Source organism: Oreochromis niloticus, linkage group LG2 (genome assembly GCF_001858045.2).
Source record: "Oreochromis niloticus isolate F11D_XX linkage group LG2, O_niloticus_UMD_NMBU, whole genome shotgun sequence".
Lineage (NCBI taxonomy): Eukaryota > Metazoa > Chordata > Actinopteri > Cichliformes > Cichlidae > Oreochromis > Oreochromis niloticus.
This window is the reverse complement of record NC_031966.2, coordinates 24280659-24306551: the sequence shown is the minus strand read 5'-3', so window position 1 is coordinate 24306551 and position 25893 is coordinate 24280659. Positions and strand designations below refer to the sequence as shown.

The window sequence follows — 25893 nt, the reverse complement described above, 5'->3', positions numbered from 1 at the left end:
AGCATCTTCATTCTCCAACACAGCCACAACTCTTTTTTTGGCAAGCTTTCGTATCATTTCTTTAAGTAGTCTTCAGGAGTAGTTTTCCAGCCTTGAAGGACAATCAAAGCTCTTCTTTGGATGTTGGCTGCCTTTTGTTCTGTTCTCTGTTAAGATGATCCCAATAATGCTGAAGTCTGCACTCTGGGGAGTCCAGTTCGTGACTGATAGTGTTCCTCTCGCTCTTTGGGAATTTCCTTGTGTATGTAAATACTGTTTTATGTCTCTCAAAGGTTTTGTGTTGGCATTTTTTGTAGATTCAACTAAACAAATGGGAACAAATGATGTGTTTTTGTGATGAGCTGCTGGTAACAAAGTACCAAAAGATTTACTAAGTTGTCTGTTATGTGTAGACACAACACTTGATTTGAGTGTCTTTTTGTGCTTGAATGAGTCTGTGTTAAGTACCGTAACAAACAAGCAAAAAGAACGAAAAAGCAGTCAATATCCAAAGAAAAACTAAAAAAAAAGTCCAGCTTCTTGGAAACAAATATAAAGAGATGATTGTACAAAGTTCCCCCCCTCAAGAAAAAAACAGTATACAAAAAAAGCATCATATGAGTTATTAAGTATTAAGACTTAAATGCAGGGCAGCACAGAGGGAAATTGAAGGTGGCAGAAAGTTCCCCCCACCACCTCCCCAGGGGGCAAAGGAACCAAGGCTTTTTATTTACGCCACTGCTTTTCTATTAACTTCCCTTGGATGAAACAACAGCTGCGTGCCATCTGCAAGCGATCTAATATTGTTAGCGGTTTTCTGACATAATGCGCTGTAAAATTTTAACAAGCCCATATGCTCCAGATAGATGGAGGGCATCCAGCGTTAAGGAGACTCTTGATCCGTGAAGAACGGGGCATTAAAATTAGCATGCTGTTGCCCTGGTGACGGAAGCAAGCTAACCCGAAGCTGCACCGTAATGTTGACGTTTAGAAAGTTTGTTTGTAAGTGGAGACTCTGCGGTGTAGCATTTTTATAAATTACACATTCAAGGCTGCCGGGGGGCTAGCAGTAAAACCCGGGGAAACCCCTGTTACTGCTTGGTAAGGGGTCAAGGTTTGTGTGTGTGTGTAGCGAGGAGTTGGCAATTAAAACTTGCTGAGCAGCTAGCAGCAGCGCCACTACCGTTAAGCTTCCTGCGCAGGAAAATACGGAGAATCTCGGATAACGGGAGGTCTTCTCACAAGGTAACGAATAACAACACGAATTTTCCAGCTCTGCTACTACAGAAAGTGAGGTCTGCTTTGTGCGAAACATGCACACGTGTTTTGAAAATTGTAACGGTGAAACATGATGACAATTACTCTATATTATTTATTGGTTCATTTAGGGTCATTTTATTGATAATCTAACCTGTAATCTGTTTATTTAATCTGGTTTAAACGTTTCTCTTTTTAAGGCTAACTGAAACTATTATATGTATTTATATATTCTATACATTATTATTGTTACTTAAAAAACTAAAATAAATTAATAAATTTGTTTGTATTGGCTTACAAACTTTGCATTTGCAATTTAATGTTGCCTTCTTACACTGCAAAATGTCGTGTTTAACTATTTAATTCAACTAAACGTAATATCATCAGGGAAGAAAAGTTTAAATTGATACACTTGTGAGATCATGTCAATAAATCTTTAGTTTAATCATGTCTTTTATTCTGGCTTTATTCTGGCTTTTATTTACAGATATCCTGTTTCACTTAATTAGCCATCATATGTACAAAATAAAATCACTTTTTTAGGTAAAGTCGAGTCCATTATGTTTATAAAGCCCCAAATCAGAAAATCTCTGAGCCTCAAGTTTAAAATTTTCAGTGCATTTTTTTTAACATTAATATAAAGAGAGTCCAGCTTTGCATAAAGACTTAGACAGAAATAGAAAAGGATTCTAATCTATTTTCTTATAACAGCTAATATAACCATAGTCCAAGAGTGAATATTTGAGTAGGGTAGGTAAGTCTAATTGCCTGAGGGTAAAAGCTCCTCAGAAATCTTTCTGTACTGGCCGCTGGTACGCAGGAGTATCTTCCTGATGGGAGCATATGGCATGATGTTTTTTATAGTGAAGAACTAAACTAAAAAACTAAAATCAGGGGTGAAAAAGTCATTATAGTTAGCTTTAGCTTCTAAATATAACACTTTAAAATGAAACTCTGGAAGCGACTGGAAACTTGAATAAATCAGAAACAAAAGCAACTAAAAATAAATGCTAATTTAAAAAAAAGAAACTATGATAACTCTGCACGGCATGCTTTCAGGTGTGCAAGAGAAAACCTGACCTTAGAAGATGGTGAAAAAAAAAAATGCCACCGGGCGTCACAGGTGCCCTTGCACAGACAAGACACAAAAGTCTGTTTCTCACATGGCAAGCAGCAAAGACCTGATCCAGCTGGATGATGAAGCTGAAAGTGACACCTCTGCAGCTCCTCCACAGCCCCACATAACCATCCAAAGCCAGCAGGGCTTCCCAGACAGAGTTTACCTACTGGCATCAGTTATCTATCAGAATAACCATCTGGAAAAGCCTGCTGCACAACGGTTAGTGAATTATGGCAAAGAAAGAGGACTCCAGTTACCTGAAGTCAAAGATGAGGAGATGCACCGTGCAGCTTATGAGTTGGCCTTCAGCACGCTAAAATGTAAGTTGGCAATTAACTGTTAGCTCAGGGTTATTTGTCGAACCTTTATTATTCCTTTTTTGCATTTCTCTGCCCGCCTGTCATATAAACATAAATCAACAACCTCATATGAGGAGCAGGCAAGTAGCTGCCTGATGTTTCCGTTCATAGTTTGTTTTTGCCTTGAGATGATTTTTCAAAACACTACCGAAGGGAAAATTTCTTAATAAACATTACTTTCTAGCATCTGATTGTTAGAACCTGACTGGCATTAGATCCTAATGTGGCAGTCTAATTGAGACCATGGGATGAGTCGTTTAAGGGCCCGAAACAATCAAAGTCTCATTTAACCATTAATAAAATAAGTCACTGTTTGTTGTGGGTGGATAACCAGTCTGTTACCTAGAGTGCAGCACAAACCATACAATTTTTTTATGATTAAGAAACCGTGATTGTCCTTTGATATAGTATTAAAAGAAATAAAAATCAATAACAAAATACCAAGATTGCATCTTCTCTGGGCCTGTGAAACTCTGCTGACCCTTGGCTTAAAAGTGTTAAAAAAACAAACAAACAACAAACCGACAGATTAAAGTGATTCCTAATTTTTGATTTATACCTTTTGGTAGTGATCCGTGGTTTGGGTGAATGTGAAGCGACATCAGGAAATGTTTTCATCAGCTCTCACTTTGAATCATTTCTTTTTCTAGAAACTGCTAGCAAAATTGATTTGATTGTTGGCAAACAAACAGCTTTGGGCAAGTTAATTGACAGGTAGAATTGCATATAGATAGATTGATGAAGGGTGAGTAGAAGAGGGGAAAAAATGCTCGAGTGGCCATGGGGGAATTCTGCGTGATGCTACAAATCAATTTGTCCCTTAATCTGTTTCCTGGGACTAGGGTGGGGTCGGGGTGACCGAAGTCACAGGGGTGTGTAATCACCATGGCAATAATGCAGAGGAGGCGAGCCAACAGCCAGGGCAGGAAGCCGGCTGGAATCGATTTAACGTGTTTTCAGTGGACGCCGAGGTCAGGTTGCTAGAACACCCTCATAGCCATGGATGATTTTTTTCCATCTTCTCGCTGTGTGTCCACTGAACCTGGATGAACGTCAGACCTACATGTTAAACAGTTAATGCAGATCAGCTCAAAAATATCCATCATCACCAGCTCCAGCACCTCATCTGAGTAACTTATATTAGATTTGTAGCTCTAGGTCATCATAGCCTGCTTGCATTACCAGGTGAAACTAGGAAGATTGCTAAGGATAATAGAAGAGAAACTAGCAAAATTTAAAGAAAGGAAGGGTGGCTCAAGACTTCTCCACAACACTCTAGATTTTACTTGTTTTTTTAATCACTCCTTTCTTATTATTTTAAAGATAAATACTGTTATAAGTTTGGACTAGACAAGGTAAGATCATTTAAAGAAGCCATGGAGCCTCACCTCCTTGTGTTGAGTACTTGAGATAGATCAAGTCATTTTTACAGTAGGTGTGTAATCATGTATGTATTTTGGATTTGTGTTCGTATTTTTGTGACGTTTACTGTGTAGATGAAGTGACACACCCTCGAAGCGTCTTAGTCGTCTTTCACGCCAGCTTTTCGTGCAGAATTTGATTTTCTCCTGCTGGGAATCACAACAACACACATGCTTCTTGTAGGGCCATTCAATGACTGATCCAAAACTGAACAAAGGTCAGATGTTAACCTAAAGAAGAAGTGCTTCACCAGAGAAAAGCACACATAGCAAAATGTCAGTGAGTATGAACTGGTATTGATCTTTGTGATTATAACTCTTATCTGTTCTAAACAAAAGGTTCAGTGAGCTCCATGTCGGTGGCGGAAGACACAGACACTCCCTTTTGGGGGTGTTGTGAGGAGTGTCGAGCAATGCTAAATGTTATGGGGCTGGTGTTGAGGATGATCTTTACCCTGGTGTAGAATTGCCATTTCATAAACAAAAGACAAAGCTGTTGGGATTTTCTCCACATCTTCTCCTTCTCTTACACTTCATTCTCACTCTTTTCTTCTTCTGTGCCTTCTTTTGTCTCTTAAAAAAAACAATTTTCCAGTGTAGCTCTGCTACATCACTGACCTAAAGGCAGGTTATGTTTTCAAGGTTTCATATCTTATTCAGTGGTCATGCAGTGTGCTGTCATTGCTTGAGGAATACGCTCGTGTTAAGCTGTGTAAAGTAATTTTTGTGGGAATGTAGTAGAAATTCAGTTGACCTTGTCGCTAGCCATAAAAGCCCCCCCTCCTCCTCTTTTTGCCTCTTTCTACTGGCTGCTCCTCTGAGTATTTCTGTCTCATTGTCCACTGGCCAACTGGGCTGCCAGGCTGTCAAATGACTGAGGCTGCTCTTCTCTCTGTGCAATGAGAAAGGGCCACTCTGTGTGCTATGCTGGACTTGGAGCATGAGACAAAGAGAGAAAGATTTGTCTTTTTTTTTTTTTGTCCTTGACCACAATCAGGGCAGTTATCACCACTATGCCTCAGCAAATATTAAATTGTCCAGGTGCATAATACGTAAGACAGATTGAGCATTTAGACCAAAGGTGAATGTATAACTTACTGCAGGTACCTTCACTGGCTGTTCCAATGTTAGATTAATGTGCAATTGGGTGTACTGATGCAGAACACTGTGAGACAAAGACCTGCTGAAGAGGAAAAAGAGACGCCATTCAGGTCTGGCTCTTGTGCCGCATTTGTTTGACTACAGTCACCATCAGTCACTGCTCATTGTGTAACACCTGGATGGAAGCCACACGACACATAACCTCACTTCTGCATCCTACAGTGCCTCCTGCTGATTGAGAATGCATCATATTTAATTTAATTTTTTTTTTTTTGTTAGACTAATTTTAAGCGGCTGTTGCTTGTCAGACTTAAGAAATTTTGCATCATCCTCCAGGTAAAAACCCAGCGTGGCGTCTGCTGTGCAAAGATGTCTCCTGTAAGTGATTTATAGCAGAATTCCCTCTGTGTTTTGCTCAAATTGCAGTGTGTGATTTATAGCATGTTAAAGACCATGACCTCTGCAGAATCAGGCGTCATGGCCTCCTTAGAGATCTGTTTTGCAGTGTACACTGAGCGGTTATCTCTTAAGAGATTGTCTTTAAGGACTTCTGCAGTAATGGGGACAATTCTCAACCTTATTCGCCCACATCTGCAGTAAATTACACCACTGCTGATGTTGTAGAGCTCTGTTTCCTCAATTAAAGATAAGCTCTATCATGTGAAAACAGTTGTTTGTGTAACCGCCAGTGTGTGTGTGTGTGTGTGTGTACCTGCATGCAGATGCTTGCCTTGCCCTACACTGTATAGGGGTGCCCAGTGTGAATTTGTGATGTTGCGATAAGTTAACAGCAGTATGTGGTTTCTGTGGTGTCTCGGTGGATAGGGTCTGGGTTTAGATCCTGTTTGCAGTCTTAGAGGTGTGTCTGTTAGGAATAGGAATCAACCAAAAGGCAAACCACCCTTGTGACAGACAAAATTTCAAAACTGTGGTTTCACACTTGAAGAAACACATGCATCTTATTGACAGCTTTCGCAGTTGTCTGTTTCTTCACTAGACACGCATTCATATTAGAGAAATTATCCTTTTGCCCTATTCACTCAGTGTGCAGAGAGCAAACGCTACCTGCAGAGAAACTTTGAAAGCAGCTGTTCTTTAATCCTAACATGATAGACGGGCAAGTGTTCCTGTCTCTCCATCTCATGCATATCGAAAAGGAGAACCTGCTGTTCACAGATGGGAATGGTAAGGATAAGCCTGTTTGTTTTTATGTATATTTTAAGAGAAAGAATCCTGTTGGTTAGCGAGGCAGTTGCTGCTTTTATGATACGATAGCATGGGTATGGGGGTGGAAAACCACTATAAACCGAGGAAAGATATCTGATAGCGAGCTCTCACCTTTTAGCAGTTTAAAGTCAGCCCTTTCACACTTCTGTCACCTTTTTCATAAAGAAGGTCAAGAAGAGTTTCCCTGGATTAAAATGACAGAATTAACTTATTGATTGCACCATAACGGTGTGCAAAGAATTTTTATAGGACATCAAAGTATAGATGAGCAGGTACCTCTGTAATATTCTGTATACAACAAATTACAGTATCTCCATAATCAGGGTGTTTTTTTTAAATTCTTTCTTTTTTCTGTTAAAAATTAAATATAATCAGAGATCTTGCTGTCAAAATGAGATGCCTCATTAAGGAATAATTACTATAAAAGCAAAAGTGAGCAAAAGTAATGTTATGAAAAAAAATATGTCCCCACACTATCTTGTGTTATCCTTGCCACATTGGTAAAAAAGAAATAGGAGAATTAGACTAAAAATGTCATAATGACATGCATATAGTTAGATATGTTTGGGATCATAAATTACTTGGTTACTTGAGGGTTAATTAATGGTGTGAATAAAATGGAAAATGGAATCATACTGGCACATACTAGCCTGGTATGAAAAACACGCTCGCGCTTTATGTTTGGCTTCACTGATTATGTCTCGATCTGACCTGTTCATTATTTTATATGTCATCGGTGTCATTGTTCCTCCAATTAAATGGGCTCTCATAGCAAAGACACACTAAGTGAAAGAAAAGAACCAAATGAAGAATCAGATTAGGTCTAATTAAACACCAAATAAGCATTTAATCACGGGAAATTAAACCCCCGATCTAATTGAATTATCTTTTGAAATTAAATTGCCATCATTCGGGGTGCCTCTAGGAGCCTCTTTTGTTCTTTGTCTTCATCTCTTTTAGCTCTTTTTGGTGTGTTTTCATGTTATTATCATTAGATGTGGATTCATTAATGGATAGGAGTAATTTCTTGTGCCTCCGTCTCCTCCTCCAAATGGAGGAGTCGGGATTGGTTTCGAGGGATAATTAGACATTGATATAAATGATGCATTAATATGCATCATCGTTACTCACTCACAATTAGTTATTGAAATCTCTGTTATTACATTTCTATCCTTTTAACCTTGTTTTATTATTCCTGCGCAGATCAAGAACTGCTGGAGGACATGATGATTGACAGCTGCTGTTATCTTACTCAACCAATGGTAAATCATTTCATATAATTTTATATGTCTGTAATTTCTCAGTTTACCTTGTTATCCCTCTGTGTATAGTTTTGTTTACCTTAGTGTTTCCACAAACACTCTCCAGTGTTCATGTCTTGCTGTTTACACTCCACATGTTGTTTGTTCTATTCTCTCTGATCTTATAATCAGTAACAGTAATATTGATTTATTGCACTGACACGCTCCTCTCACCAACTCACAAAGCGCCTTGTTTTGTTCATATTCCCTCCTCTAATCAATGACAATGTCTCCCTTTAGAGTAAAAAACATCTAAACGTTACTATGTGGCAGAACATATCTGGCTGTGTATTATCCTTTATTACACCCCATTAATTAGCAATGAAATCAAAACAACCCAGGGGCAGTGAGTTTGTATGTACCATCTGAGTGTATTCTGCACAGTGTGTATGCTGCGTCTGTCCTCTAACCAATTTTTATTTTGTTATGATGCCGTGTACTCGTAAAAGAAAGCTTTGTAGCACAGCCGTGAACCTGCAGCCTTCTTAAATGAAGAGGTATACTCTGGAGGAAGCTGGCATGTACTTTTGCCCTACTTTTAACACACCACATAAAAGATTCTGAGCAAAGAGGAGGGCTGCTTAAGCTGTTTTCTCTGACATTCTGGATGGTGATAAAACATGGGCAGAATACAGAGCGACTGCGTGGCTGGTGAAGCTGGTGAAAGAGATGCGTAATGAAAGCGAGCGGCGATGAATGTGCAAACAGAAAACAGAGCTGTCGTGGAGTTTACACATCGAAGATAGCCAATGTGTATTTCAGTGAAGGCCTAAGCATACATTAATACACATGAATATATGTGTTTGCAGTGTAATCCCCACAGGCACACAGATGTACACTTGCATCGTAGCCTTGTGAAATATGGCCCTGGGTGAAATGAATGGCTCTCCCTACGGGATAGTGGCAGGTCGTTACTCTGCATTTCTCTAGCTAGACAATAAAGCCCAGACACAATGAGACAGTCTTTAGAGCTCACTCTCACCTTCTTTTACACTCCTGGCATCTATAAAGTTCAACCTTGGTAGAGAAAGAGAGAGACGGGAGAAAGAGGTGAATGAGAGCGAATAGACTGCATGTAAAAAGGGGGTACATGAGGGTATTAGATTAAAAAAAAAAAAAAAAGTAGAACGGAAAAATGAGGGTATACATAGGCTTTGAGCCTAAAGCACATTTGATCACAATGGAGGAGGAAAATGAAGCCTAAATCCCACGGAGGATGGCAGTAACCTGAATAAATTCTAGTCAGGAAGACAGAGAAGGTAGAAAGCGTTTGACATGACAGAGTTCCAATCCACGTGTAAAATGAGGCATATGAAACTTTAATCACAGCTAATGTAGTACATGCATTCGGGATATTTCATCTTGAGTTTGTTCGGTTGTGTTATGTCAGTAATACACTACTGAATTGAAATTAGCCCTGAAATTAAACAGAGTGAGATGAAGACAGTCTCAAGAGACGGGGATAAGAGTTGCTAAGCAGAGCTGACATGTTTACTGTTTCCCACCATGGGACACTGTTTCCAGGCAAGCTTAGTGACTGGGAATTTTCCCACACCCAAGTGTTTAACCTTGGTGAAGGACAAGTGGAATTTGAGGTAATGAGGGAAGTCGAGTGAGCTAAAAAGCAAAGCGCCACAACCTGTCTCAGAAATCGACCTTTCAAAAAAAAAAGAAAAAAAGAAATTAAACGCCTCTGTACCGAATAATAAGGACAACCTAATTCCTCGCCCAAAACAGAAACCTTCGTAGCGTTCTAACTTCTCTGCCCATTAGCCCAGTTGTGAGGATGTGGCAAGCTGTTTCTGCAATGGAGCACCATCTGCCACTAATGCGGCTGGTGCCCTCCCACCCTCAGGGGGAGAAAGGTGGGGTTAGAGAGAGGAAAGGACAGGGATATGGAAAGAAGTGGAGAGAGAGGAAGATAGTGAGTTTAAGGGAGAGCGATAATTGTAGAGGAGTGCTGGAAACATAACTCAGACTTCCTCCTAGTTTTAATTAAGTAGCAAATGCTGGGTCATGACAGGACATCCTTGAGCTACTGTGTGTGTGTCAGTTGTGTAAATGAGAAACAGTTCAGTCACTGAATCAATACAGATAAATAGTATCAGTCCACAGTTCTCCTCATTATGTAACCAAAATAGGGCTATTTAAAAACCACCGAGCTACACCGATGTGGGTGTAAATACTGGACATGCAACATATGCTGACTTTTGAGCCGTTACCACTGAATAAAAACAAGGTTGTTCCTCAAGTTATTAAAATGAGAAATATTTCTATTAGGCCTCTGCTCTTGTTCTTGCTTTTAAATGAAACGCGGTGCCTTTTGCTCTTACACTCTAGCCAGACGAACAGATGAGCCTTGTTGCCGTCATGCTCTATGACTTCCAGAACAGGAAGTTCCTCCCTCGGGAATGCAAGGTGGACGAGATCATACAGGAAGTTAGACATGTGGAGGACTACCTCCTCAGGTGAGGAAAAAAACAAACCAAAAACAAACCAAAAAACAAAAGCACAAAAAAGCTAAAATCACTGCGGGTGAAATTATTAAAAGACAAACACAAAAAAACATGAGGAATTTTAGATGAAGTATTTTAAATCTACACAGCCTGGCTGGTATTGTCTTCATGTACATCTGCCTGTGTGTGGGTTTCTTATCATATGTTTCTGTATTTTTTCTGGTTTAAAAAAAATCTGTTTCGTTGTCTTCAGAGAGATTTTATGAAAACAACCCCCAAAACAAACCATGATAGCTTTGCAGCTGTGCAAAACACAGTGATAAAACTTTACAGAGCTCAAAATGAAGGTCAATTTGGCAGATGGAAGTAGTCCAACCCATGAGTACTGAGCAAGCGGAGTCAGAAGAAAGGAAACCAAGAGCTCACTGGTTACCATTCACACATTCTTTTTAATCTGTAATGTATTTGTAACTTTCCATGTAAGGCATCTGGTGGATAAACATAAAAACATGTTCAAAGTTCAAAGTGAAATCTGGCCTGTGTGCTGTCATCATAAGGATGCCCCTAGTGGTTTTTTTTGTTTGTCTTGTGTGCAGGTTTAAAACCAAACTGGCTGCCTCTCTGGCCCGCTGCAGGATCAAACATGATCTCTTGTCCATTGAGTGTATCCTGCCAGAGAGTGTGAAGAAGAAGCAGGAGAGGTCGAGCAACCTTCCGCTTTACGCATGGGTCAACACGCTGAAGAGCAGGTCAGCTGAGCATGCTGAGAGTACACGCTCACCTCCCCAGAAGCAGATAGTACACACTTACACATTTACACCTGTACATAAACACAGACGTGCACTGTAAGCATACCCAGGATGTGTCCACACGCACCTGCATTTACACAGACCTTTAACTTTGGGTGCTATCCAGTGTTTTATGGGCCAGGTACCCGGCTGACATCCAATTAAATGTCCGCCCTACACACTGTGTGTGTGTGCGCTAATGTGTGTTCTTGCCTGGGCCTGACAGCCTGATTCAGTTAGGTGTAAATCCTGCTGCTGTAGACAGATTCAATCAGCAGCAACCCTCAGTGAGCTCTGGGACTGTAAAGGTCACCTGTTGGGACTAATGGTGTGTATGTACATGTGCACGTGTTTGTATGTGTATGTATGTATGTGTGTGTCTTAATGGCTTTTATAGCCCATATTACTATTAAAGACTCTTAAAAGGCCAAATAGCAACTCTGCACACTATTATTATCGAATAAATAGAGATAATAATAAGGAAAGGAGAGAGCCTTCCTCTTTCTGCTACCTCTGACCTTCGTCTTTTATCCCTTCTCTTGGGCTTCCGCTAATCTGCTCTCTCCTCTCTCTTCGCCTTCTTGCTCCTCTCCTCTTTTACTTCCAGTCTTGATGAGATCCAGGGTGTCCTGAAGAGTGCAGGTTTCTCACAGGTCAAATCGATTGGGCAGTTGGAGGGCCAGACCTTCTGCCAGGATCCCCACTGTGGGGATATACTGGTGTTTCCTGCACAGCTGAAAGCTCAGCTGTACTCCACCAAGCTGCTCAGCGATCACAAACTCATCATCCAGGTACTAGGTGCACTGAGAGACGAGGTTTCTGACAACATCAGCCTCCTCTCTGAAGACTCTAATATAGCTGTGGAATCTCTTTAGCTCCATCAGTCTTCTGCGATATTTATGATTTCACTTTGGTAATGGACTTTCTCAAATTGATTGTAAGACTGAAATCGCTTATGCCAAGAAAGATTAGTTTGCCCAGATACAAATATTTCACATCACTTCCACTCATATAGCTGTGCTTCACTTTGAGCCATAAAGAATTATCCTGTTTGGGAGGATTGGACAGTTTAATCATTTAATTTCTGCTCCATAAAAGTCAAGCTGCCACATAAACTGTGAACAGTACACAGCACCACAACACAAGTAAATCAGATTTTTGTGGCCAGATTCAATCAAATATTCACTGCCTCTCCCTAATTAATCATCTCTCCTTTAAATTTGTTCACTGACTCTCAATCACTCTTTTCATCTTCTGTTTTTCTGCTTTTTCTCCTCCCTGGTTTGCCTCACAGCATTGCTGCAACAAACTAATACTTTCACTCCCTGTGCCTGTAGGATAAGTCATGCAGCTTGGGCCCAAATGCTGTGTGCTCCCTGCTACCAGAGGAAGGAGATGTTCTCATGGTGGGCTCCTTCTCCGGCCTCACTGTCTCCCACACTGCCGCCCTAATTGCAGAAAAGTATAAAGCCAACAGCATCAATCGGCCCAGCGTCTACGTTTGTGTCAACAACTGCACAGATGCTCAAAGGGAGGAGCTGGAGCTCACTGTCTCTGCAATGGGCTGCACAAGTAAGACAAAACGAGTGTATGTCCTTGAGTGGGCTGTCAGTATCGGTTTGTGTTTGTGTTAGAGACAAAAGAGGCGACGGAAGAAGATAGAACAAAAGAAAGCACCTGTCTGTTACCCGTCTTTGTCTTTAAACGAAGTGAAAACTTGATATAGACCAACAAAGACTGGGTGAGTTCTAGTGAGAAAAATGGATGTTGCTGTCAGCAAAAATCCTAGGGACTCATATAAACTCAGTGTGCTTTAAACCAGGTTATTTTGCTGATAGTGGCTGCCACCTCAGCTAGTCATTAGAGAAATAAAAATGGGGAAGGAACAAAGTTGACATTTTTATGATTGCAAACGATGCCTTCAGGCACAGAATTTTTCTATAAAGAAATATAGTGGGACATCATGCATTTAAGCACGGAGAACATGTGCATGCCTGGTGCTGGTTATCATTATACTGTCTGTGTCTGGCGCTCAGATGTGAGACTGATACTGGAGGAATTCCAATCTTTGCACACCGGTGACAAGCGACTTCAAAGAGTGCGCGTTATCCTGTTGACCCCCAAGTGTTCTGTGTCTGCAGTCAGCAACCCAGTTGATTTCATACTACAAGAAAATGGAGGTAATGATTTAAGCACTGAGCACTGGGCTTATTTACTATACTGATATAGAGCTGGGTACATGCAGTTGGTTAATGTGCACAAATCAAGATGTTGTGCACACTGGATATACTGTAGGATGTGATATTGCAAGCTTACATTGTTTAAATGCAAATTATTGCTGTTGCTATTCCTGTGCAGTTGTTGCAGTTGCATTCATAAAAATTCAAAAACAAAAGCATGTCCTTAATGTTTTTATGCAACAGCTTTTAGTGAAAAAACTCTAAACTAGCCTTAAAATTAAACATTGAACATTTTCACCTTGAACAAATATCTGATGGAAGTTTTTCTTTGTGGCATAACAATGAGTGGATAACATACTTACTTAAAGATGCTTTTATACCCACTCGAAGACAACAGTTAATAAAGTAAAGATTATTCTCTTCTGAAGCTCCTCTTTGTTTTTTCAGACACAGACCTGCTGCAGGACCTGTCCCAAGGCTCCATAGCCCAAAGCAAACTGGAATCCCTGGTAGCACAGCAGAGGAAGGATATTGATCATGCCTTGATGTGTGAGTGTACAACCACCTGCTCTCATGCACGCACCACATAATCTGAGTCTCAAGCATGCAGCATCTCTGACACGATGTTGCTTACACTTCCTAATTATCTAATCTCCTATGCCATTAGGCTGAAGTCTGTGGTGGTCCTTGGAGATTCTCTGAGTTTTAATTAAGGACCCTAATGTTACACTGTGCTGGTCATTCGCTGTCTTCTGCAGCAGTCTTTGCATATTTCAAAGTGTTTCGGTGTCCCGCTTTGTGTTGTATAAATTGTCTAGAGGTGATCATGATAGAAGTATTCTGTTTTATGCCGATGCTACTCTTTTAATCTGCTGTCAGTGTGTTTTTGCTCAGTTGTATTCTACTGTATATATTTATATACTGCATTTTCCTCTGTTCAGCAGATCTGTATCAGTGAGTTATGCTCATTAGCTTCAATCCATCTTGTTTTGTTCGGGGATCCTTCTGTCTCTGCTCTGGGTTATGTTCATTGAGCAGGTGGAGTCTGTAGGTTGGGGGAAATGTAAACTAGCTTCTCTAATTAAGCAGCTATTGATCAGCCCTTGTCTGTGGTTTTGCCAGTGTAGATGCTTTCTAATAGGACTGGTAATTAATGGCGGGTATGTATCGAGTGCCGTGACTCAGTTGTGTCGATGGTCTCATTTCAGCGTCTCTCACACTCACACTCACACACACCTCCAAAGCCTTTGGTGTCTGTTGTGGAGCATCACATGGTAGGACACCTGAATGACATTTTGGCCTGGTTCTAATCTTTTTGTCTCTGTTTCGCCTCTCTCCAAGTTATATTTCACATTTGTTTGGAGCCGATTTGCCACATCTGAGCAGGTTTTCTTCTTTATCAGCCGAGTGTTAATTATTTCTGTCTGGCTATAATTAGTGAGCAAGAAAGAAATCAAAGCTCAAATGAAGGGAGTCAGACTGCCAGCAGCCAAACAAATCTTCAAGCCAGTCGCTCTTAAATAAAATGAGCAATGTACATGCATAAGCAGCGCGAAGAAATTAATATTCAAGAGCATATTTCTTCAAAGCGAGCGGTTGATGAGGAGGACGGCTCAGCTTGAATAATCAAATGTAATTGTTGTAAAAAGGGATGAAGGGACGCTTTTTAACTAAATGTGTGTGTTTTTGTGTATAGTCCCCAAAGTTTTGGCAGTAGTGTACTCCACATGCTCGTCATACCCAGAGGAAAATGCGGAGGTGGTTAGAAAAGCATTGCAGCAAGCCCAGGCCCGTGCAGACCAGGAGGGGGAACCAAAACAAGCAAAGTTCAGGTCAGCCTCACTCTCTGCACCCCGTTGTGCTTTCTGCTTCTGTCTCCATCATTGCCTTTCTTTGTCTGTTTGCATTGCTGTCTGTCAGCTTTGCAGGTTGTTGTTTGTCTGCTTACCTTTAGACAGGCTTCTGTCAAAGCCTCAGCACACCTCAGACAGGAACAGAAGGAAATTCGGTGAAAATATAATCAAAGGTGCCATTTCATGTCTCTAAATGCTGTGTAAAGGCCACGGAAGAAACGATTTTCAGTCAGCTCGCCTTCCTGCTTTTTTTTTCCAGGATTCTTTTCTTTGTTTGTGGGGTTAAGAGCTAAAGTCTGGTTGAAGTTTTTCAGTCCTGTTGACTTGAATGCATCAAGGCTGAATCCTCTCTGCAGCAAGCTGGCCTGGTGTGCTGGCAGCGCCTTAGGCTAGCGTAAATAAAACAAAGGTAGTATTTCTGGTAGGGATCATACTGGTTTTACCCAGACACCTACTCCTGTGTGCAATGTTTGTGGATTTCAAATAACAAAGTAATAAAAAATATTAATTAGAAAATGTTTATGTCAGTAATCAGAAAAAAATATATCTTCAGCTGTTATTCCAATGTGTTTTCTTAATGTCACTGGTTATGTTTTTTAAACTGTATTTTCCTGTTTTGCTGCGTATGTGTGTGTGTTTCATTCAGGTCAAGCCCTTCCCCATTCATGTCCTCTGAGTATGCAAAGGCCATGGATGAAACAGACAGTTTCTTCATGCTGGAGCCAACAGAGCACACCAATGGCTCCTTTCTGGCTGTTCTTACCAGAGTGGTAAGCATCACTTTAGCAGATGAGCAAAGGAATTCTCTAATAAGCCACAATATACGCACCCTTGTTAGTAACTATATTATTTAACCTGAGAATATACTGATGTACCACAGGACCTCAGTTTTAATAATGTGTTAAGCAGAGTTGTGACCACACAAAATTAATGTACATGTACACAGAAAACACTTGTCATCACAGAGCAGTGCTTATTGCTCCTTGATGAAGCCAGTATGAAATCTTACTAAGCTGCTGTTTCCTTGTTGATCTCTGAGTGCTGCATCAACTGTAAAAAGGTGCATCTGTCTTCGGATGCAGAGTCAACACTTTGTAATGTTAGCTACATTTTGCTTCTTACATGGGATCAGTGATAACTAAGCTCTGTGAAAATGAAATTCCTCCAGGCCACTGCTGCTGCTACTTTTAGGCAGTGCAGCCAAAGAGATAAGTACAGGCAAATTTAGCTCATTTACAGTACTGTGTAAATGTCTCCAGTCACCCATCATGTCTTATATTTTGTTTCCAAGGAGTCAGACTTTTTTGAGGAGTAAATCTGGAAGCTTAATGGTTAATGTTTTTGGTTCAAATCAATGACCATAGGAGGTCAGGAGGCTCTGTCACGATTTGGGGCTGCATTTCAACCGGTGGTGTTGGGGATCTTGTTAAAATTCATATTAGTATTAATACAGAAAAGTAAAGTCAGATTTTAATCCACTATGCAATACGATATTGAAAGAATCTGATTGGCAACAGCTTTATTTCTCAGCAAACACACACAAATTTAACAGGGAAGGGAAGAAAAGTAACCAACACCCAAAGAAACGCTTTGGATGTCTTTCAAGAAACCTGGAGAACTATTCCTTAAGACTACTTAAAGAAATTAAAGAAAGCTGCCTAAGAGAGCTGAGGCTGTGTTGAAGAATGAAGGTGGTGATAACAAATATAGTAAATTGACTGGTTCTTATGTAGTGCTTTTCTGCTCTACCTGAGCACTCAAATCACATTATACAACATTCCACAATCACCCATTCACACAAGCACGTTTTTTCTATGCTTAGGCAACTTGGTGTTAGTGTCTTGCCCAAGGATATTTGGCATGTTGACTGGAGCAGGCAGGGATTGAACCGCCAACCATTCGATTAGTAGTACTGCTCCGCCTCCTGTGCTACCGCTACCCTAATAATTGGCTCTGAAGCTCGTTAAAAAAATGTCTGATTTTGCCTTATATACTCTATTTTCTTTGTACATGTTTCAATTACTTACTGCTGCCTTTTCTAATTTTACTAGCAAACCATAAAGAAACAAGGAATGGCTCAAGACTTTTGCACAGCACCGTGAAATGATAAACTGTTTAAAAATAAAAGATAAACAGATGAATCAATAATGATAAAAGGAGATGCATGGTGTGGTAAATGTCACTCTGACATTTATGACTGTCTCAGTATCGTGTAATGGACTTTAACTGTCTAAGTATTAACACATACTTGGCTGTATTCCCAATAAGCCACTAAAACACACAGATGAATGTTTCATTCAGGGTTAATATAAGAAACAGTAGAGAAATGGGAACAGTAAAAAGAGGAAATGATAGCTTCCTACAATCTCTACATATATTTCTCATTTTCCTAGCAAACTATAAACACATGAAGGGTGTCTCAATACTTTTGCACAAACTGTAGCATCCGTCACTGGCGAGCTGTCTGGTTTCAAGTGACAGATAAGTTCCATCATTAGTCCTGGACCTGACTGTATGCCTCGCCAGTATGATACCAGGGTGTCATGCTGCTGACTTTTGTAAGACCGGCTGACAGTTTATTCAGCCTTCAAAATGAAAATGCTGTGTACCGACAGAGGTTGTGTGCGTGTGTGGTTTTCACAAGCACAGACAGAATAGATTGGGTGATCCTTTATTTATGTCTGCAGAGAAAATATCTTGTTCTTCTTCCCCTGAGTCAGTCGGCTCTCTCATAGATAAACACAGACAACGGTGAAATAAGTTTAATTGGCGAAGCTTATTAGTGTGGGGAATTGTGATCAAGTAGATACACTGAGCTGGCTGCAGTCTGTCAAAAACAAGCAACTACCGGGAAACTGAAGCATGAACCATTTGAGTTGTTATGATATTTGGAGAGAAGGCAGGCGGTGCACAGGGACAAAGCAGCAGAAGCTGAGATTGGGTGAAAATGAGGATCACAGTGTGTGACGGGTACTTGGTGAGACCCTTGAGGAAAGGGAAAAAGAACGGGTGGAAGGAGGTCATGGTGCTAGAGGAGATGAGAATGTCGGGTCACAGATGCAGGCGTCTTTTCCTGGTTTACTCGGCATCTAGACCGAAGGTGTGACACGTAGGTGAAGAAAGAGAACATTGCCTGAACACAAACGCATAAGTCTGAACATGAGAGGCCAAAATCAGTTTGAGAGCAAGTTGTTAAGAGTCAAATCTTGGGTTTTGCAGCCCAGAGGAGAAGAAAAAAAGGGCAGAGAGAGGGATTTAGTTTTGTTGCGGGAATGTGTTTGAGAGCAAGCTTTGATAATTTTGGGACTTTTCTGTGAACACTGGTAATTGGGATGCACTCTGTCTCTCTCCAATTCTTTTGTGGTTTCTAGTCACAGGCTTTGATTGCTTAATAAAGACTCTCCCTCAAACGCATCTGCTCTCCAATCCACTTTCATTTTCTTCTCTTTGCCTGTTCTCCCCGTCTTCCTCGCCCTCGTTTATTTGTGTAGGTGTCTCTTTAGAGAGACTCTGTCCAAACTGGCTGCAGGTGCGTTGTGTTGCACTGGATCTTCAGGGTTGTTTTGGTAAAGGTGCATCAGCAATTCTCATCAAGTGTTTGTGACCGTTCTTCCCCACGTCCTCATAATTCACAATATAGACCCCCCCGCCCCATTACCACCACAACATTATGAAATCTGCTTTCATGCTTTTGATGCCAGCGCGAGGTTATTAAGCCATCTTACCCCCACCAGGTGTGACGGAGCTCTCCCGCACCGTTTCCCTCTGACCATCCATCATGTTTTATACCTCCACAGATAGGAATGAAAAGATAATCAAAGTGCTGTAATGGTGCCTCAAACATGATTTTTTTTCTTCTCTCCATACCTGCAATAAACTCAGCTAATCAAAAGTTATTGTGGCACACTGAAAAGCGTCATAAAAATAGCAATTATATAAGTGTTTGAATGCTGTCTGGCATATATTGGCTGTCGTAGCAGTGCGCAGTGAAGTTCTTTATGAGCGGGAACAGCTGGGGACAATAAAGACGTTCAAGTGATGCGTTTCTGGCCTAATTTCCCGAGAAAGCGACCCACATCACAGGTGGACCTTTATCTAAAAAAACAAAAACAAACTGCTGCTGCTGACGGATTAATTTGGACAGTATTAACGGGAGATCCAAAGCCCTCCACTTTTAACATTGTCTTTATTTTCTTTTTTGTTCATAAATTTGGAAGCTGTTGACGAGATTTATTTCGGACGTAAATGTTAACAAAAGAGTGAGTTCGGATCCAGGAACTGCTGTGGCAGCTGAGTTTGGCAGAGAGTAGACGGAAGCGAGAGATTTACAGAGTATGGCGTAGTTGGTTAGTGGAGATGGAGGAGAAGTGAGATTTACAGAGGTGAGGGGGAAGAAAAGGAGGCGAGGGAGAGAATCTGTTGAATAATTCAGCGCCCCCTCCGTCTGTATGAGTTAACGTCAGTGAAGTTCAGGGCGTCCACCAAAGACTGCATTACTGAGGTGCTTCTAAAACCATGTTTACCTGCCTAGAGTGCATTGAAGCACGCGGCGTCACACAGGTGCAAGATTCCCACCTTGACACAGTGTGTATGCACACATACAGAGAAATGATGTAGACTTATGGACAGCTTGTGCAAACGCCTAAATACATTTGCATTAAAGCACAGGCAAGCGCTCAAAAACTAAATACACACAAAGACTCACGCAGGCTGCATGTCCCTGTAGTGTGCACTGTGCTTGTGAATAATTCAGGCATTGAGGAGAGCAGTGGGCTGCTGCTGAGACAGCAGGTGACCCTGCAGCCAGCAGCAAGGACATGGTGGCTTCCTTTCCTTTCCTCTCTCCTCTTTCTCTGCTCTCGTCTCCAAAAATTTGTTTTTACAGTTAAAAATGTACCATTCAGTGCAGTTTCCTTTCTATGCTAATCACTTAAAAGAACAATGTCCATTAACAAATTTTCATTCAACTTTACATTTCATGTCCCTATGCTTTTGTCAATTCTCAAAAGCCTGAGCCAGCAGTCAAAGAGGCACCAAACGAGGTAATCGCCAGGGCAAATGCAAAAGGCATACTGGACAAACTGGGCTCCAACCACCTTACTAGAAAAGAACACCACAAAAACAGCAGCAGGATGAAAAAAGCAGCCAGTGTTCGCACCACCCAGTCCCAGCTCTCTGTCAGCATTCAGCCCAAGCATCATCAGACCAAGAGGAGTGACAGCGCTGTACTCTGTGGACATCAGGATTTTACTAACATGAAGCAGTCTTCACAAGGTGGGTGTGAACCCAACAGTCATATAACTCAAGTCAGCTGAATGTGCAGTGGACAGAAAAGATACATACCAATCTCATGTGTCCATTAAAACTAAGCTAATGACATCTAACTTAGAATAAAATGTGGAAATGAGGGCAGAGCTTGCCTACATCTCTAAAAAAGAAAAGAAATAGGCTGTGGATAATTAAGGCTCACTGATTGGTTGCATCATCTATATTTAGGGAATTTTTTTTCAAGCTGGGATTTACAGATGTTGTGTACCAGTATTAATGTTTAGTTTGATTGGAAGGAGTTCAGCCTTATCCCCTTAGCCTCCTACACTTTATTCCAAAATAATAAATTCCTTTTTTGTCCCATCTTATTGTTTTTATCCTTTAGAAAAACCCAAATCACTGCGCTCGCAAGCCACAAAGGGCACCACATCAAGCTCGTTCTCTTACTCCAGACCAGAATGCAACAGCTCCTCCTGTTCCTCCTCCAAACTAGAAAAAAGCTTACACACTGCTCCTGTCACCACCACTCTGCGTTATTCTTCTTCTTCTGCCACTCCTGCGGTCCCAGCGGCCCGCTCACGTGGACCTCAAAAGGAGGTGCTGAAACCTGTGCTCTTCGTCCTGCCTCCCGTTCACTTCCCCAACTATTTTCCACCTCAGCACAGCCGATCCAGATTCAGCCCTAACCTCAGCTGCAAGTGGAAGAGACAGACTCAGATCGTTTCCTCCTGCTCCGGCGGCAGTCTCTCCAAAGATGCTCAGGAAATTCCCGTCCTCACACGTTTTGACCTCACAAACACAAAGATGACCATAAAGAAGAGCTAGCCTTTGTATCAAAAGTCTAATAAAATAAAGCTAGCAGTGCCTAAAACCTGCACGAGAGGTTCCGCGTTGTTAATGAACTGCTTCATGACACACAGCATGTGAATGTTGTCTAACCCTAAACATTATTACTTATCGTAATTTCAGTGTCATTGTGTGCCATAAAGAACAACCAGAGTCAAGTCCAGTCAGACTGTATATATTTATATTGTGTCGTTTCAATGTCAGTACACGATGAAAGCCTATATTTCTGCACTTCTACTGACCTGAAAAATAAAAAAGGACATAATTTTTCTTTTCTTTTGGTAATGTATTTATTGTCACAACAGCTTACATTTACATGGTGTGGAGATGGGTGAAGAGCAGAAATGAAATGATTTATAGCATCTCTCTAGTTTGTTTAGTGTGGTTTTCATTTAGATCAGACTGCATTCACAGAGTTCACACTGAGTGCAGGTGGTGGCCCCGGGCCAAAAGAGCGCCGTTAAAAACTTTTGACACCAGTGACAGCTGACACTCTTGCTCTCTTTTTTTTTTTTACTGCTATGAGTGCATATTTGTGTGTGAATATTTGTTTGTGAGTGGGAGTACACTGGCTGGATTTACTGAATTTCTCCTCAGCTTATGGCACAAATCTGATCTTTTTCGGTGTCCAGCAACATGAACACGCTTCACATCTGCCAAGTCGAGCGGAGTTTCTTGCTTCTATGTAAATTTTAGGTATATGCGGTAAAGTTTCCTGAGGAATTTAAGTTGAAAAGAAGCAATGTGACATTCTTTTTCGATAATGTATGCAGGAAAAAAACTACAATCTTAACTGATTTTTAGCTGCAAAACACATTAAAAACTTTCTTTTGCTGATGGACCCATTTGTTAAAACTCATTAAAATACAATCCTTATTTGTGTGTTTGTAAATTGGGCAGAAAGCAAGCTTTTAATTATGTTTGGTAAAAGGCCGGATTATTTTTATTATTTTATTTTTGTGCCAGTGTGTAAATCCAGTTATGGTCAAGTGGAAATGACTTGTGCTGATAGCATCTATTTTTCTTTTTTTTGTCTTCCCAAATCATCAAGATAAAACAAACCCCATCAAGAAAACATGCAAAATCAAACTCCGCTTCTGTCTCATTATTTTTGTCACCAAAATCTTATGTCACTCTAATATCCACAAGCTTTATACCCTAAATGATCTCTTCCCCCATACAATCATTTACATATGCTCGATTATTACAATCACTTCATTCGTTGTTAAAGGAGATGGTAAGTTTTTGCCTTTTCTGTTTTTTTCAAGTTTCTCATTCATCGAAAGGATTGAAACATTTTTATGCCATTTGGTGGGCAGCTGCCAGCTGCAGGATCTTGGTGCTTTTCTCATTCATCTGTCAGATATCCGTGACCGCAGTCCTGGGATGCTACAGCAGCTCATCCAGTTGAGGAGTTCAGAAGGAGACAGAAGTGGAAAGAAAAGCTGGCGAGGGCTTCCGTTACTAGTCTGTAAATAGAAATGTGATTTTTGTTTTCATCTTCTTGGTAATCCCGTATCCTGTCTGTATGATGCGCGATCGAGTAATCCATCTGTCTCAGAAATCCACATACAGGAGGAATTATGTTCCACGTGGACAAAGTAGCGTCAAAGTTCAACTGTTGACACCAGCTTTTCCATTCTTTCACACAAAACAGGTGAATTTTCTTTTTTCTTTTTTTTTAAATCGTCAGGCATTTTCAAGAATGGTTTTTCTTTCCTTTAATCTGTGTTGATGTTTGTTATACTGTATGTACATCGTTGGTTACCATGGCTGGTACTGATTAAGTGCTATTGTGGCGAAAGTGTGAGTGGCTTCCAGGCTGGGGAGGGGTGCAGTGGTCAGAGGTGACGGTCATTGCTGGGGGAGTTCTGATGGCTGTTTCTTGGGTTTCAGAGTGTCTATGAGAGACTGGACGCCGCGTTTCACACTGGTGGTCACCCGCCGGGTCACTGAGTCTGCAGACGGTGAGGAGGAAGAGCCAGCACGCTGGGAGGGCGGCCGTGCTACCAGGCACTTCTGGTACCGAAGCTGAGGAGGAGGAAGAGGCTTTTGTGAGTAAGTGTTGGAAAAATTCCAACCAATGACCAATGTCAAAAGTGCTAAACAAAGAAGAAAAAATGTGAAACTAGCTGTAATAAAATCCAACACATACACTTATACACTTCAGTTTCAGTGCTTACCACACAAGCTGCCTGGACAGCCTCGGATACACTGCCTGCATTGGGTTCACACCAGAACACGTGACACTGGAAATGCTGGCTTCCCGTGTCCATAATGAAGGCAAATGAATGAACATCCCGTCCCACGCCCATGAAGGACAGGAAACGGACACGACACTCCACCAGTACCTCCTCTTCCTCCTCCTGCGCAGCCATGAAAGAGGACAGTTAGACTTTGCTCTCTGCCTGACAAGTACATTCACAACAAATATTCCCTTGCCTTTTCTTTGATGACTGCCACCGTGGTATCAGCGATGCTCAGTATAACAGGAGTCCAGTCCTCTTTGCCTGTAGAGGACACGAGGCTGTCTATGGCGCCATTTATGATATCCATACCTGGTGACATAACACAGGAGTCTCAGCGGTTTAGGATCTAAGAATCTACTACACGAGGTCATCCAGTGTGTGTTTGGATTTCAGTACAGGTTTGAGTTTACCTATAGGTCGAGACACAGACGTCATGCCCAGATAGTGCACATGAAACTTTTGCACCAACTCGGTCTTTGGCATGGGAAACTCTGCAGAAAGAAACACAAAAACACAAATTTGAACATTGGCACACACACACAGATTGCCCCCAAGAGATTTAATCACATGACAACATCTAAAGCAAATTTTCAAAAGAGTAGTCCACACATGATAATCGGCTTAAAGTGCAGAAATAAACAAACACTGCTGAATATTTTAATATACTGGGGCACTGTTGACATGATTAGAGCACAAAAAATACACAGAAGCATGCAAGCTTAAGAGAGCTGGAGTGGTTTCTCTATGAAAACACAGCTTTGCCTGCTTATATGATCGCCTGTAGGCAGAAAATAGTGTTGTACACAATGTTGATGTATCACCTGCATCTCAGCTGGCACAAATGTTTGCATCATCTATCTAATAATGTGCGTAATTAGCTTTAAAAGTTATGGAAAACTCCTTGACTGTCAGTACAGACGGGGTTTACATTTGTACACACAGAGGCTTTATTGTGCAGTACTGTACAAAAGTCTTGAGACATCCCTCATTTCTTTATATTTTGCCAGGAAAATGGAAAATATTTGCAAACATACATGAAAATACAGTATAACAGGCAAAAACAGACAATACTAACTGGCTTAAAAGTCAATATTTGGTAAGAGCACCTTTATATTTCTACACAGTCTGAATTCTCTCAGGGAAGGTTCCTTCTAATTTCTGTAAGTAGTCTTCAGAAATAGTTATCCAGGCTTTTTAAAGGACATTCAAAGCTCTTCTTAGGATTTTGGCTGGCTTTTGTTCTGTTCTCTGTCAAGGTGCTCCCACACTGATGACCTGGGGAAGCAACTCCATGACTGATAATGCTGCAATTTATGTATTCCAGTTATGCCTTTACTGCACTGATAGTGTGCTTTTATCATTATCGTGCTAAAAAATTATGCCATTGTCAGAGACTTTCCACATAGTATTGTATGATGGATCAATAATCTGATGATACTACTCGTACGTTCATAATTGCATCAGATCTCCAAGAGGAGCTCAAACAATAATGGATAAAATAGCCTGCATTGTGTTTTACACAGTCCTGTGTCAGGTCTTTGCTAGATATTTCGCTTAATGAGATGATTTTCACATACACGTAACTTCTTTTTTTGTTCTCCCCTTGTCCAGTTTCCTCTTTTTTTTAAGGAGATGCTGCACATCATGCAAAGATATGCAAAGTTTTCAGCTAATAGCTCTTTGGGAATCATGTTGGTGCAAACGTACTATTTTATGCCTGTCAAACCATATTATTTGTGGCATTTTTCACAGATTCAACTTAAGAAATGGGAAGAAATGATGTGTGAATTTAAATTGCTTCTCACATAAAAATTCTTGCATAATCAGGCCCCATCTTATCTTAAAGACCTCATCAGCATATCACCCCAATAGAGGACTTCACTGTCAGACTGCAGGCTTACTTGTGGTTCCTAGAGTATTTAAATGTAGAATGGGAGGCAGACCCTTCAGCTTTCAGGCCCCTCTTCTGTAGAACCAACTCCCAGTTTGGATTCAGGAGACAGACACAATGAATCTTCCCTTAGTTACGCTGCAATAGGTCTAGGCTGCTGGGTGTTTTTCTTCTCCATTCCCCTTTTTTCACTTATTACATGTTTATACACCACTCTGAATTTATTCATCAATTATTATTAATCTCTAGCTGTCTTCCACAGTATGTATTTTGTCCTGTCTTCCTCCCCTCACCCACAATAGCTTGCAGCAGAAGGCTGCTCTTCCGTGAGCCTAGTTCTGCTGGAGGTTTCTTCCTGTTAAAAGGGAGTTCATCTTTCCCACTGTCACCAAGTGCTAGCTACTTCATAAGTGGTTGCCTGATTGCTTGGGTTTTCTCTCTATTATTTTAGGGTATTTAAAATACAATATAAAGTGGGCCCCTTGAGGCGTTGTTGCGCTATATACATAACACTGAATTGAAATAGAAACTTTTGTTTCTATTTTTAGGCTGCTAGAAACAAAGTGGCTAAAGATATCATTTAAAATTGGTTCTTTG

The 25893-nt window shown here is 40.9% G+C and overlaps 2 protein-coding genes across 8 annotated transcripts in view; one reads left to right on the top strand and one right to left on the bottom strand.

Annotated features, from left to right (window-relative positions):
• Positions 1-429: 429 nt before the first annotated feature.
• Positions 430-21426, top strand: LOC100699470 (putative methyltransferase NSUN7). Of its 5 annotated transcripts, none has more exons than XM_005467661.4 (13): positions 430-1224; positions 2296-2676; positions 7668-7726; positions 10106-10233; positions 10818-10970; positions 11617-11800; positions 12347-12581; positions 13046-13189; positions 13637-13738; positions 14886-15021; positions 15689-15812; positions 20052-20316; positions 20696-21426. In XM_005467661.4, the coding sequence occupies exons 2-13, from the start codon at positions 2325-2327 to the stop codon at positions 21133-21135; spliced, it is 2322 nt and encodes a 773-aa protein (XP_005467718.1). In that variant the 5' UTR covers positions 430-1224; positions 2296-2324; the 3' UTR covers positions 21136-21426. The 5 variants fall into 5 exon arrangements, with proteins under 5 accessions (XP_005467718.1, XP_003444685.1, XP_005467719.1 ...); XM_005467662.4 differs by having other exon boundaries at positions 1222-1274; XM_003444637.5 differs by lacking the exon at positions 2296-2676 and having other exon boundaries at positions 503-1224.
• Positions 21427-21659: 233 nt separating this feature from the next.
• apbb2a (amyloid beta (A4) precursor protein-binding, family B, member 2a) overlaps positions 21660-25893 on the bottom strand; it is a 35612-nt gene continuing 31378 nt past the window's right edge. For all 3 annotated transcript variants that reach the window (XM_005467668.3, XM_005467667.3, XM_005467666.4), the window contains 4 exons: positions 23816-23896; positions 23599-23714; positions 23340-23522; positions 21660-23187 (listed from right to left, as the gene is read on the bottom strand). In XM_005467668.3, the coding sequence (XP_005467725.1) occupies positions 23011-23187; positions 23340-23522; positions 23599-23714; positions 23816-23896 (557 nt within the window). In that variant the 3' untranslated portion in view covers positions 21660-23010. The remainder of the gene's footprint in view (positions 23188-23339; positions 23523-23598; positions 23715-23815; positions 23897-25893) is intronic.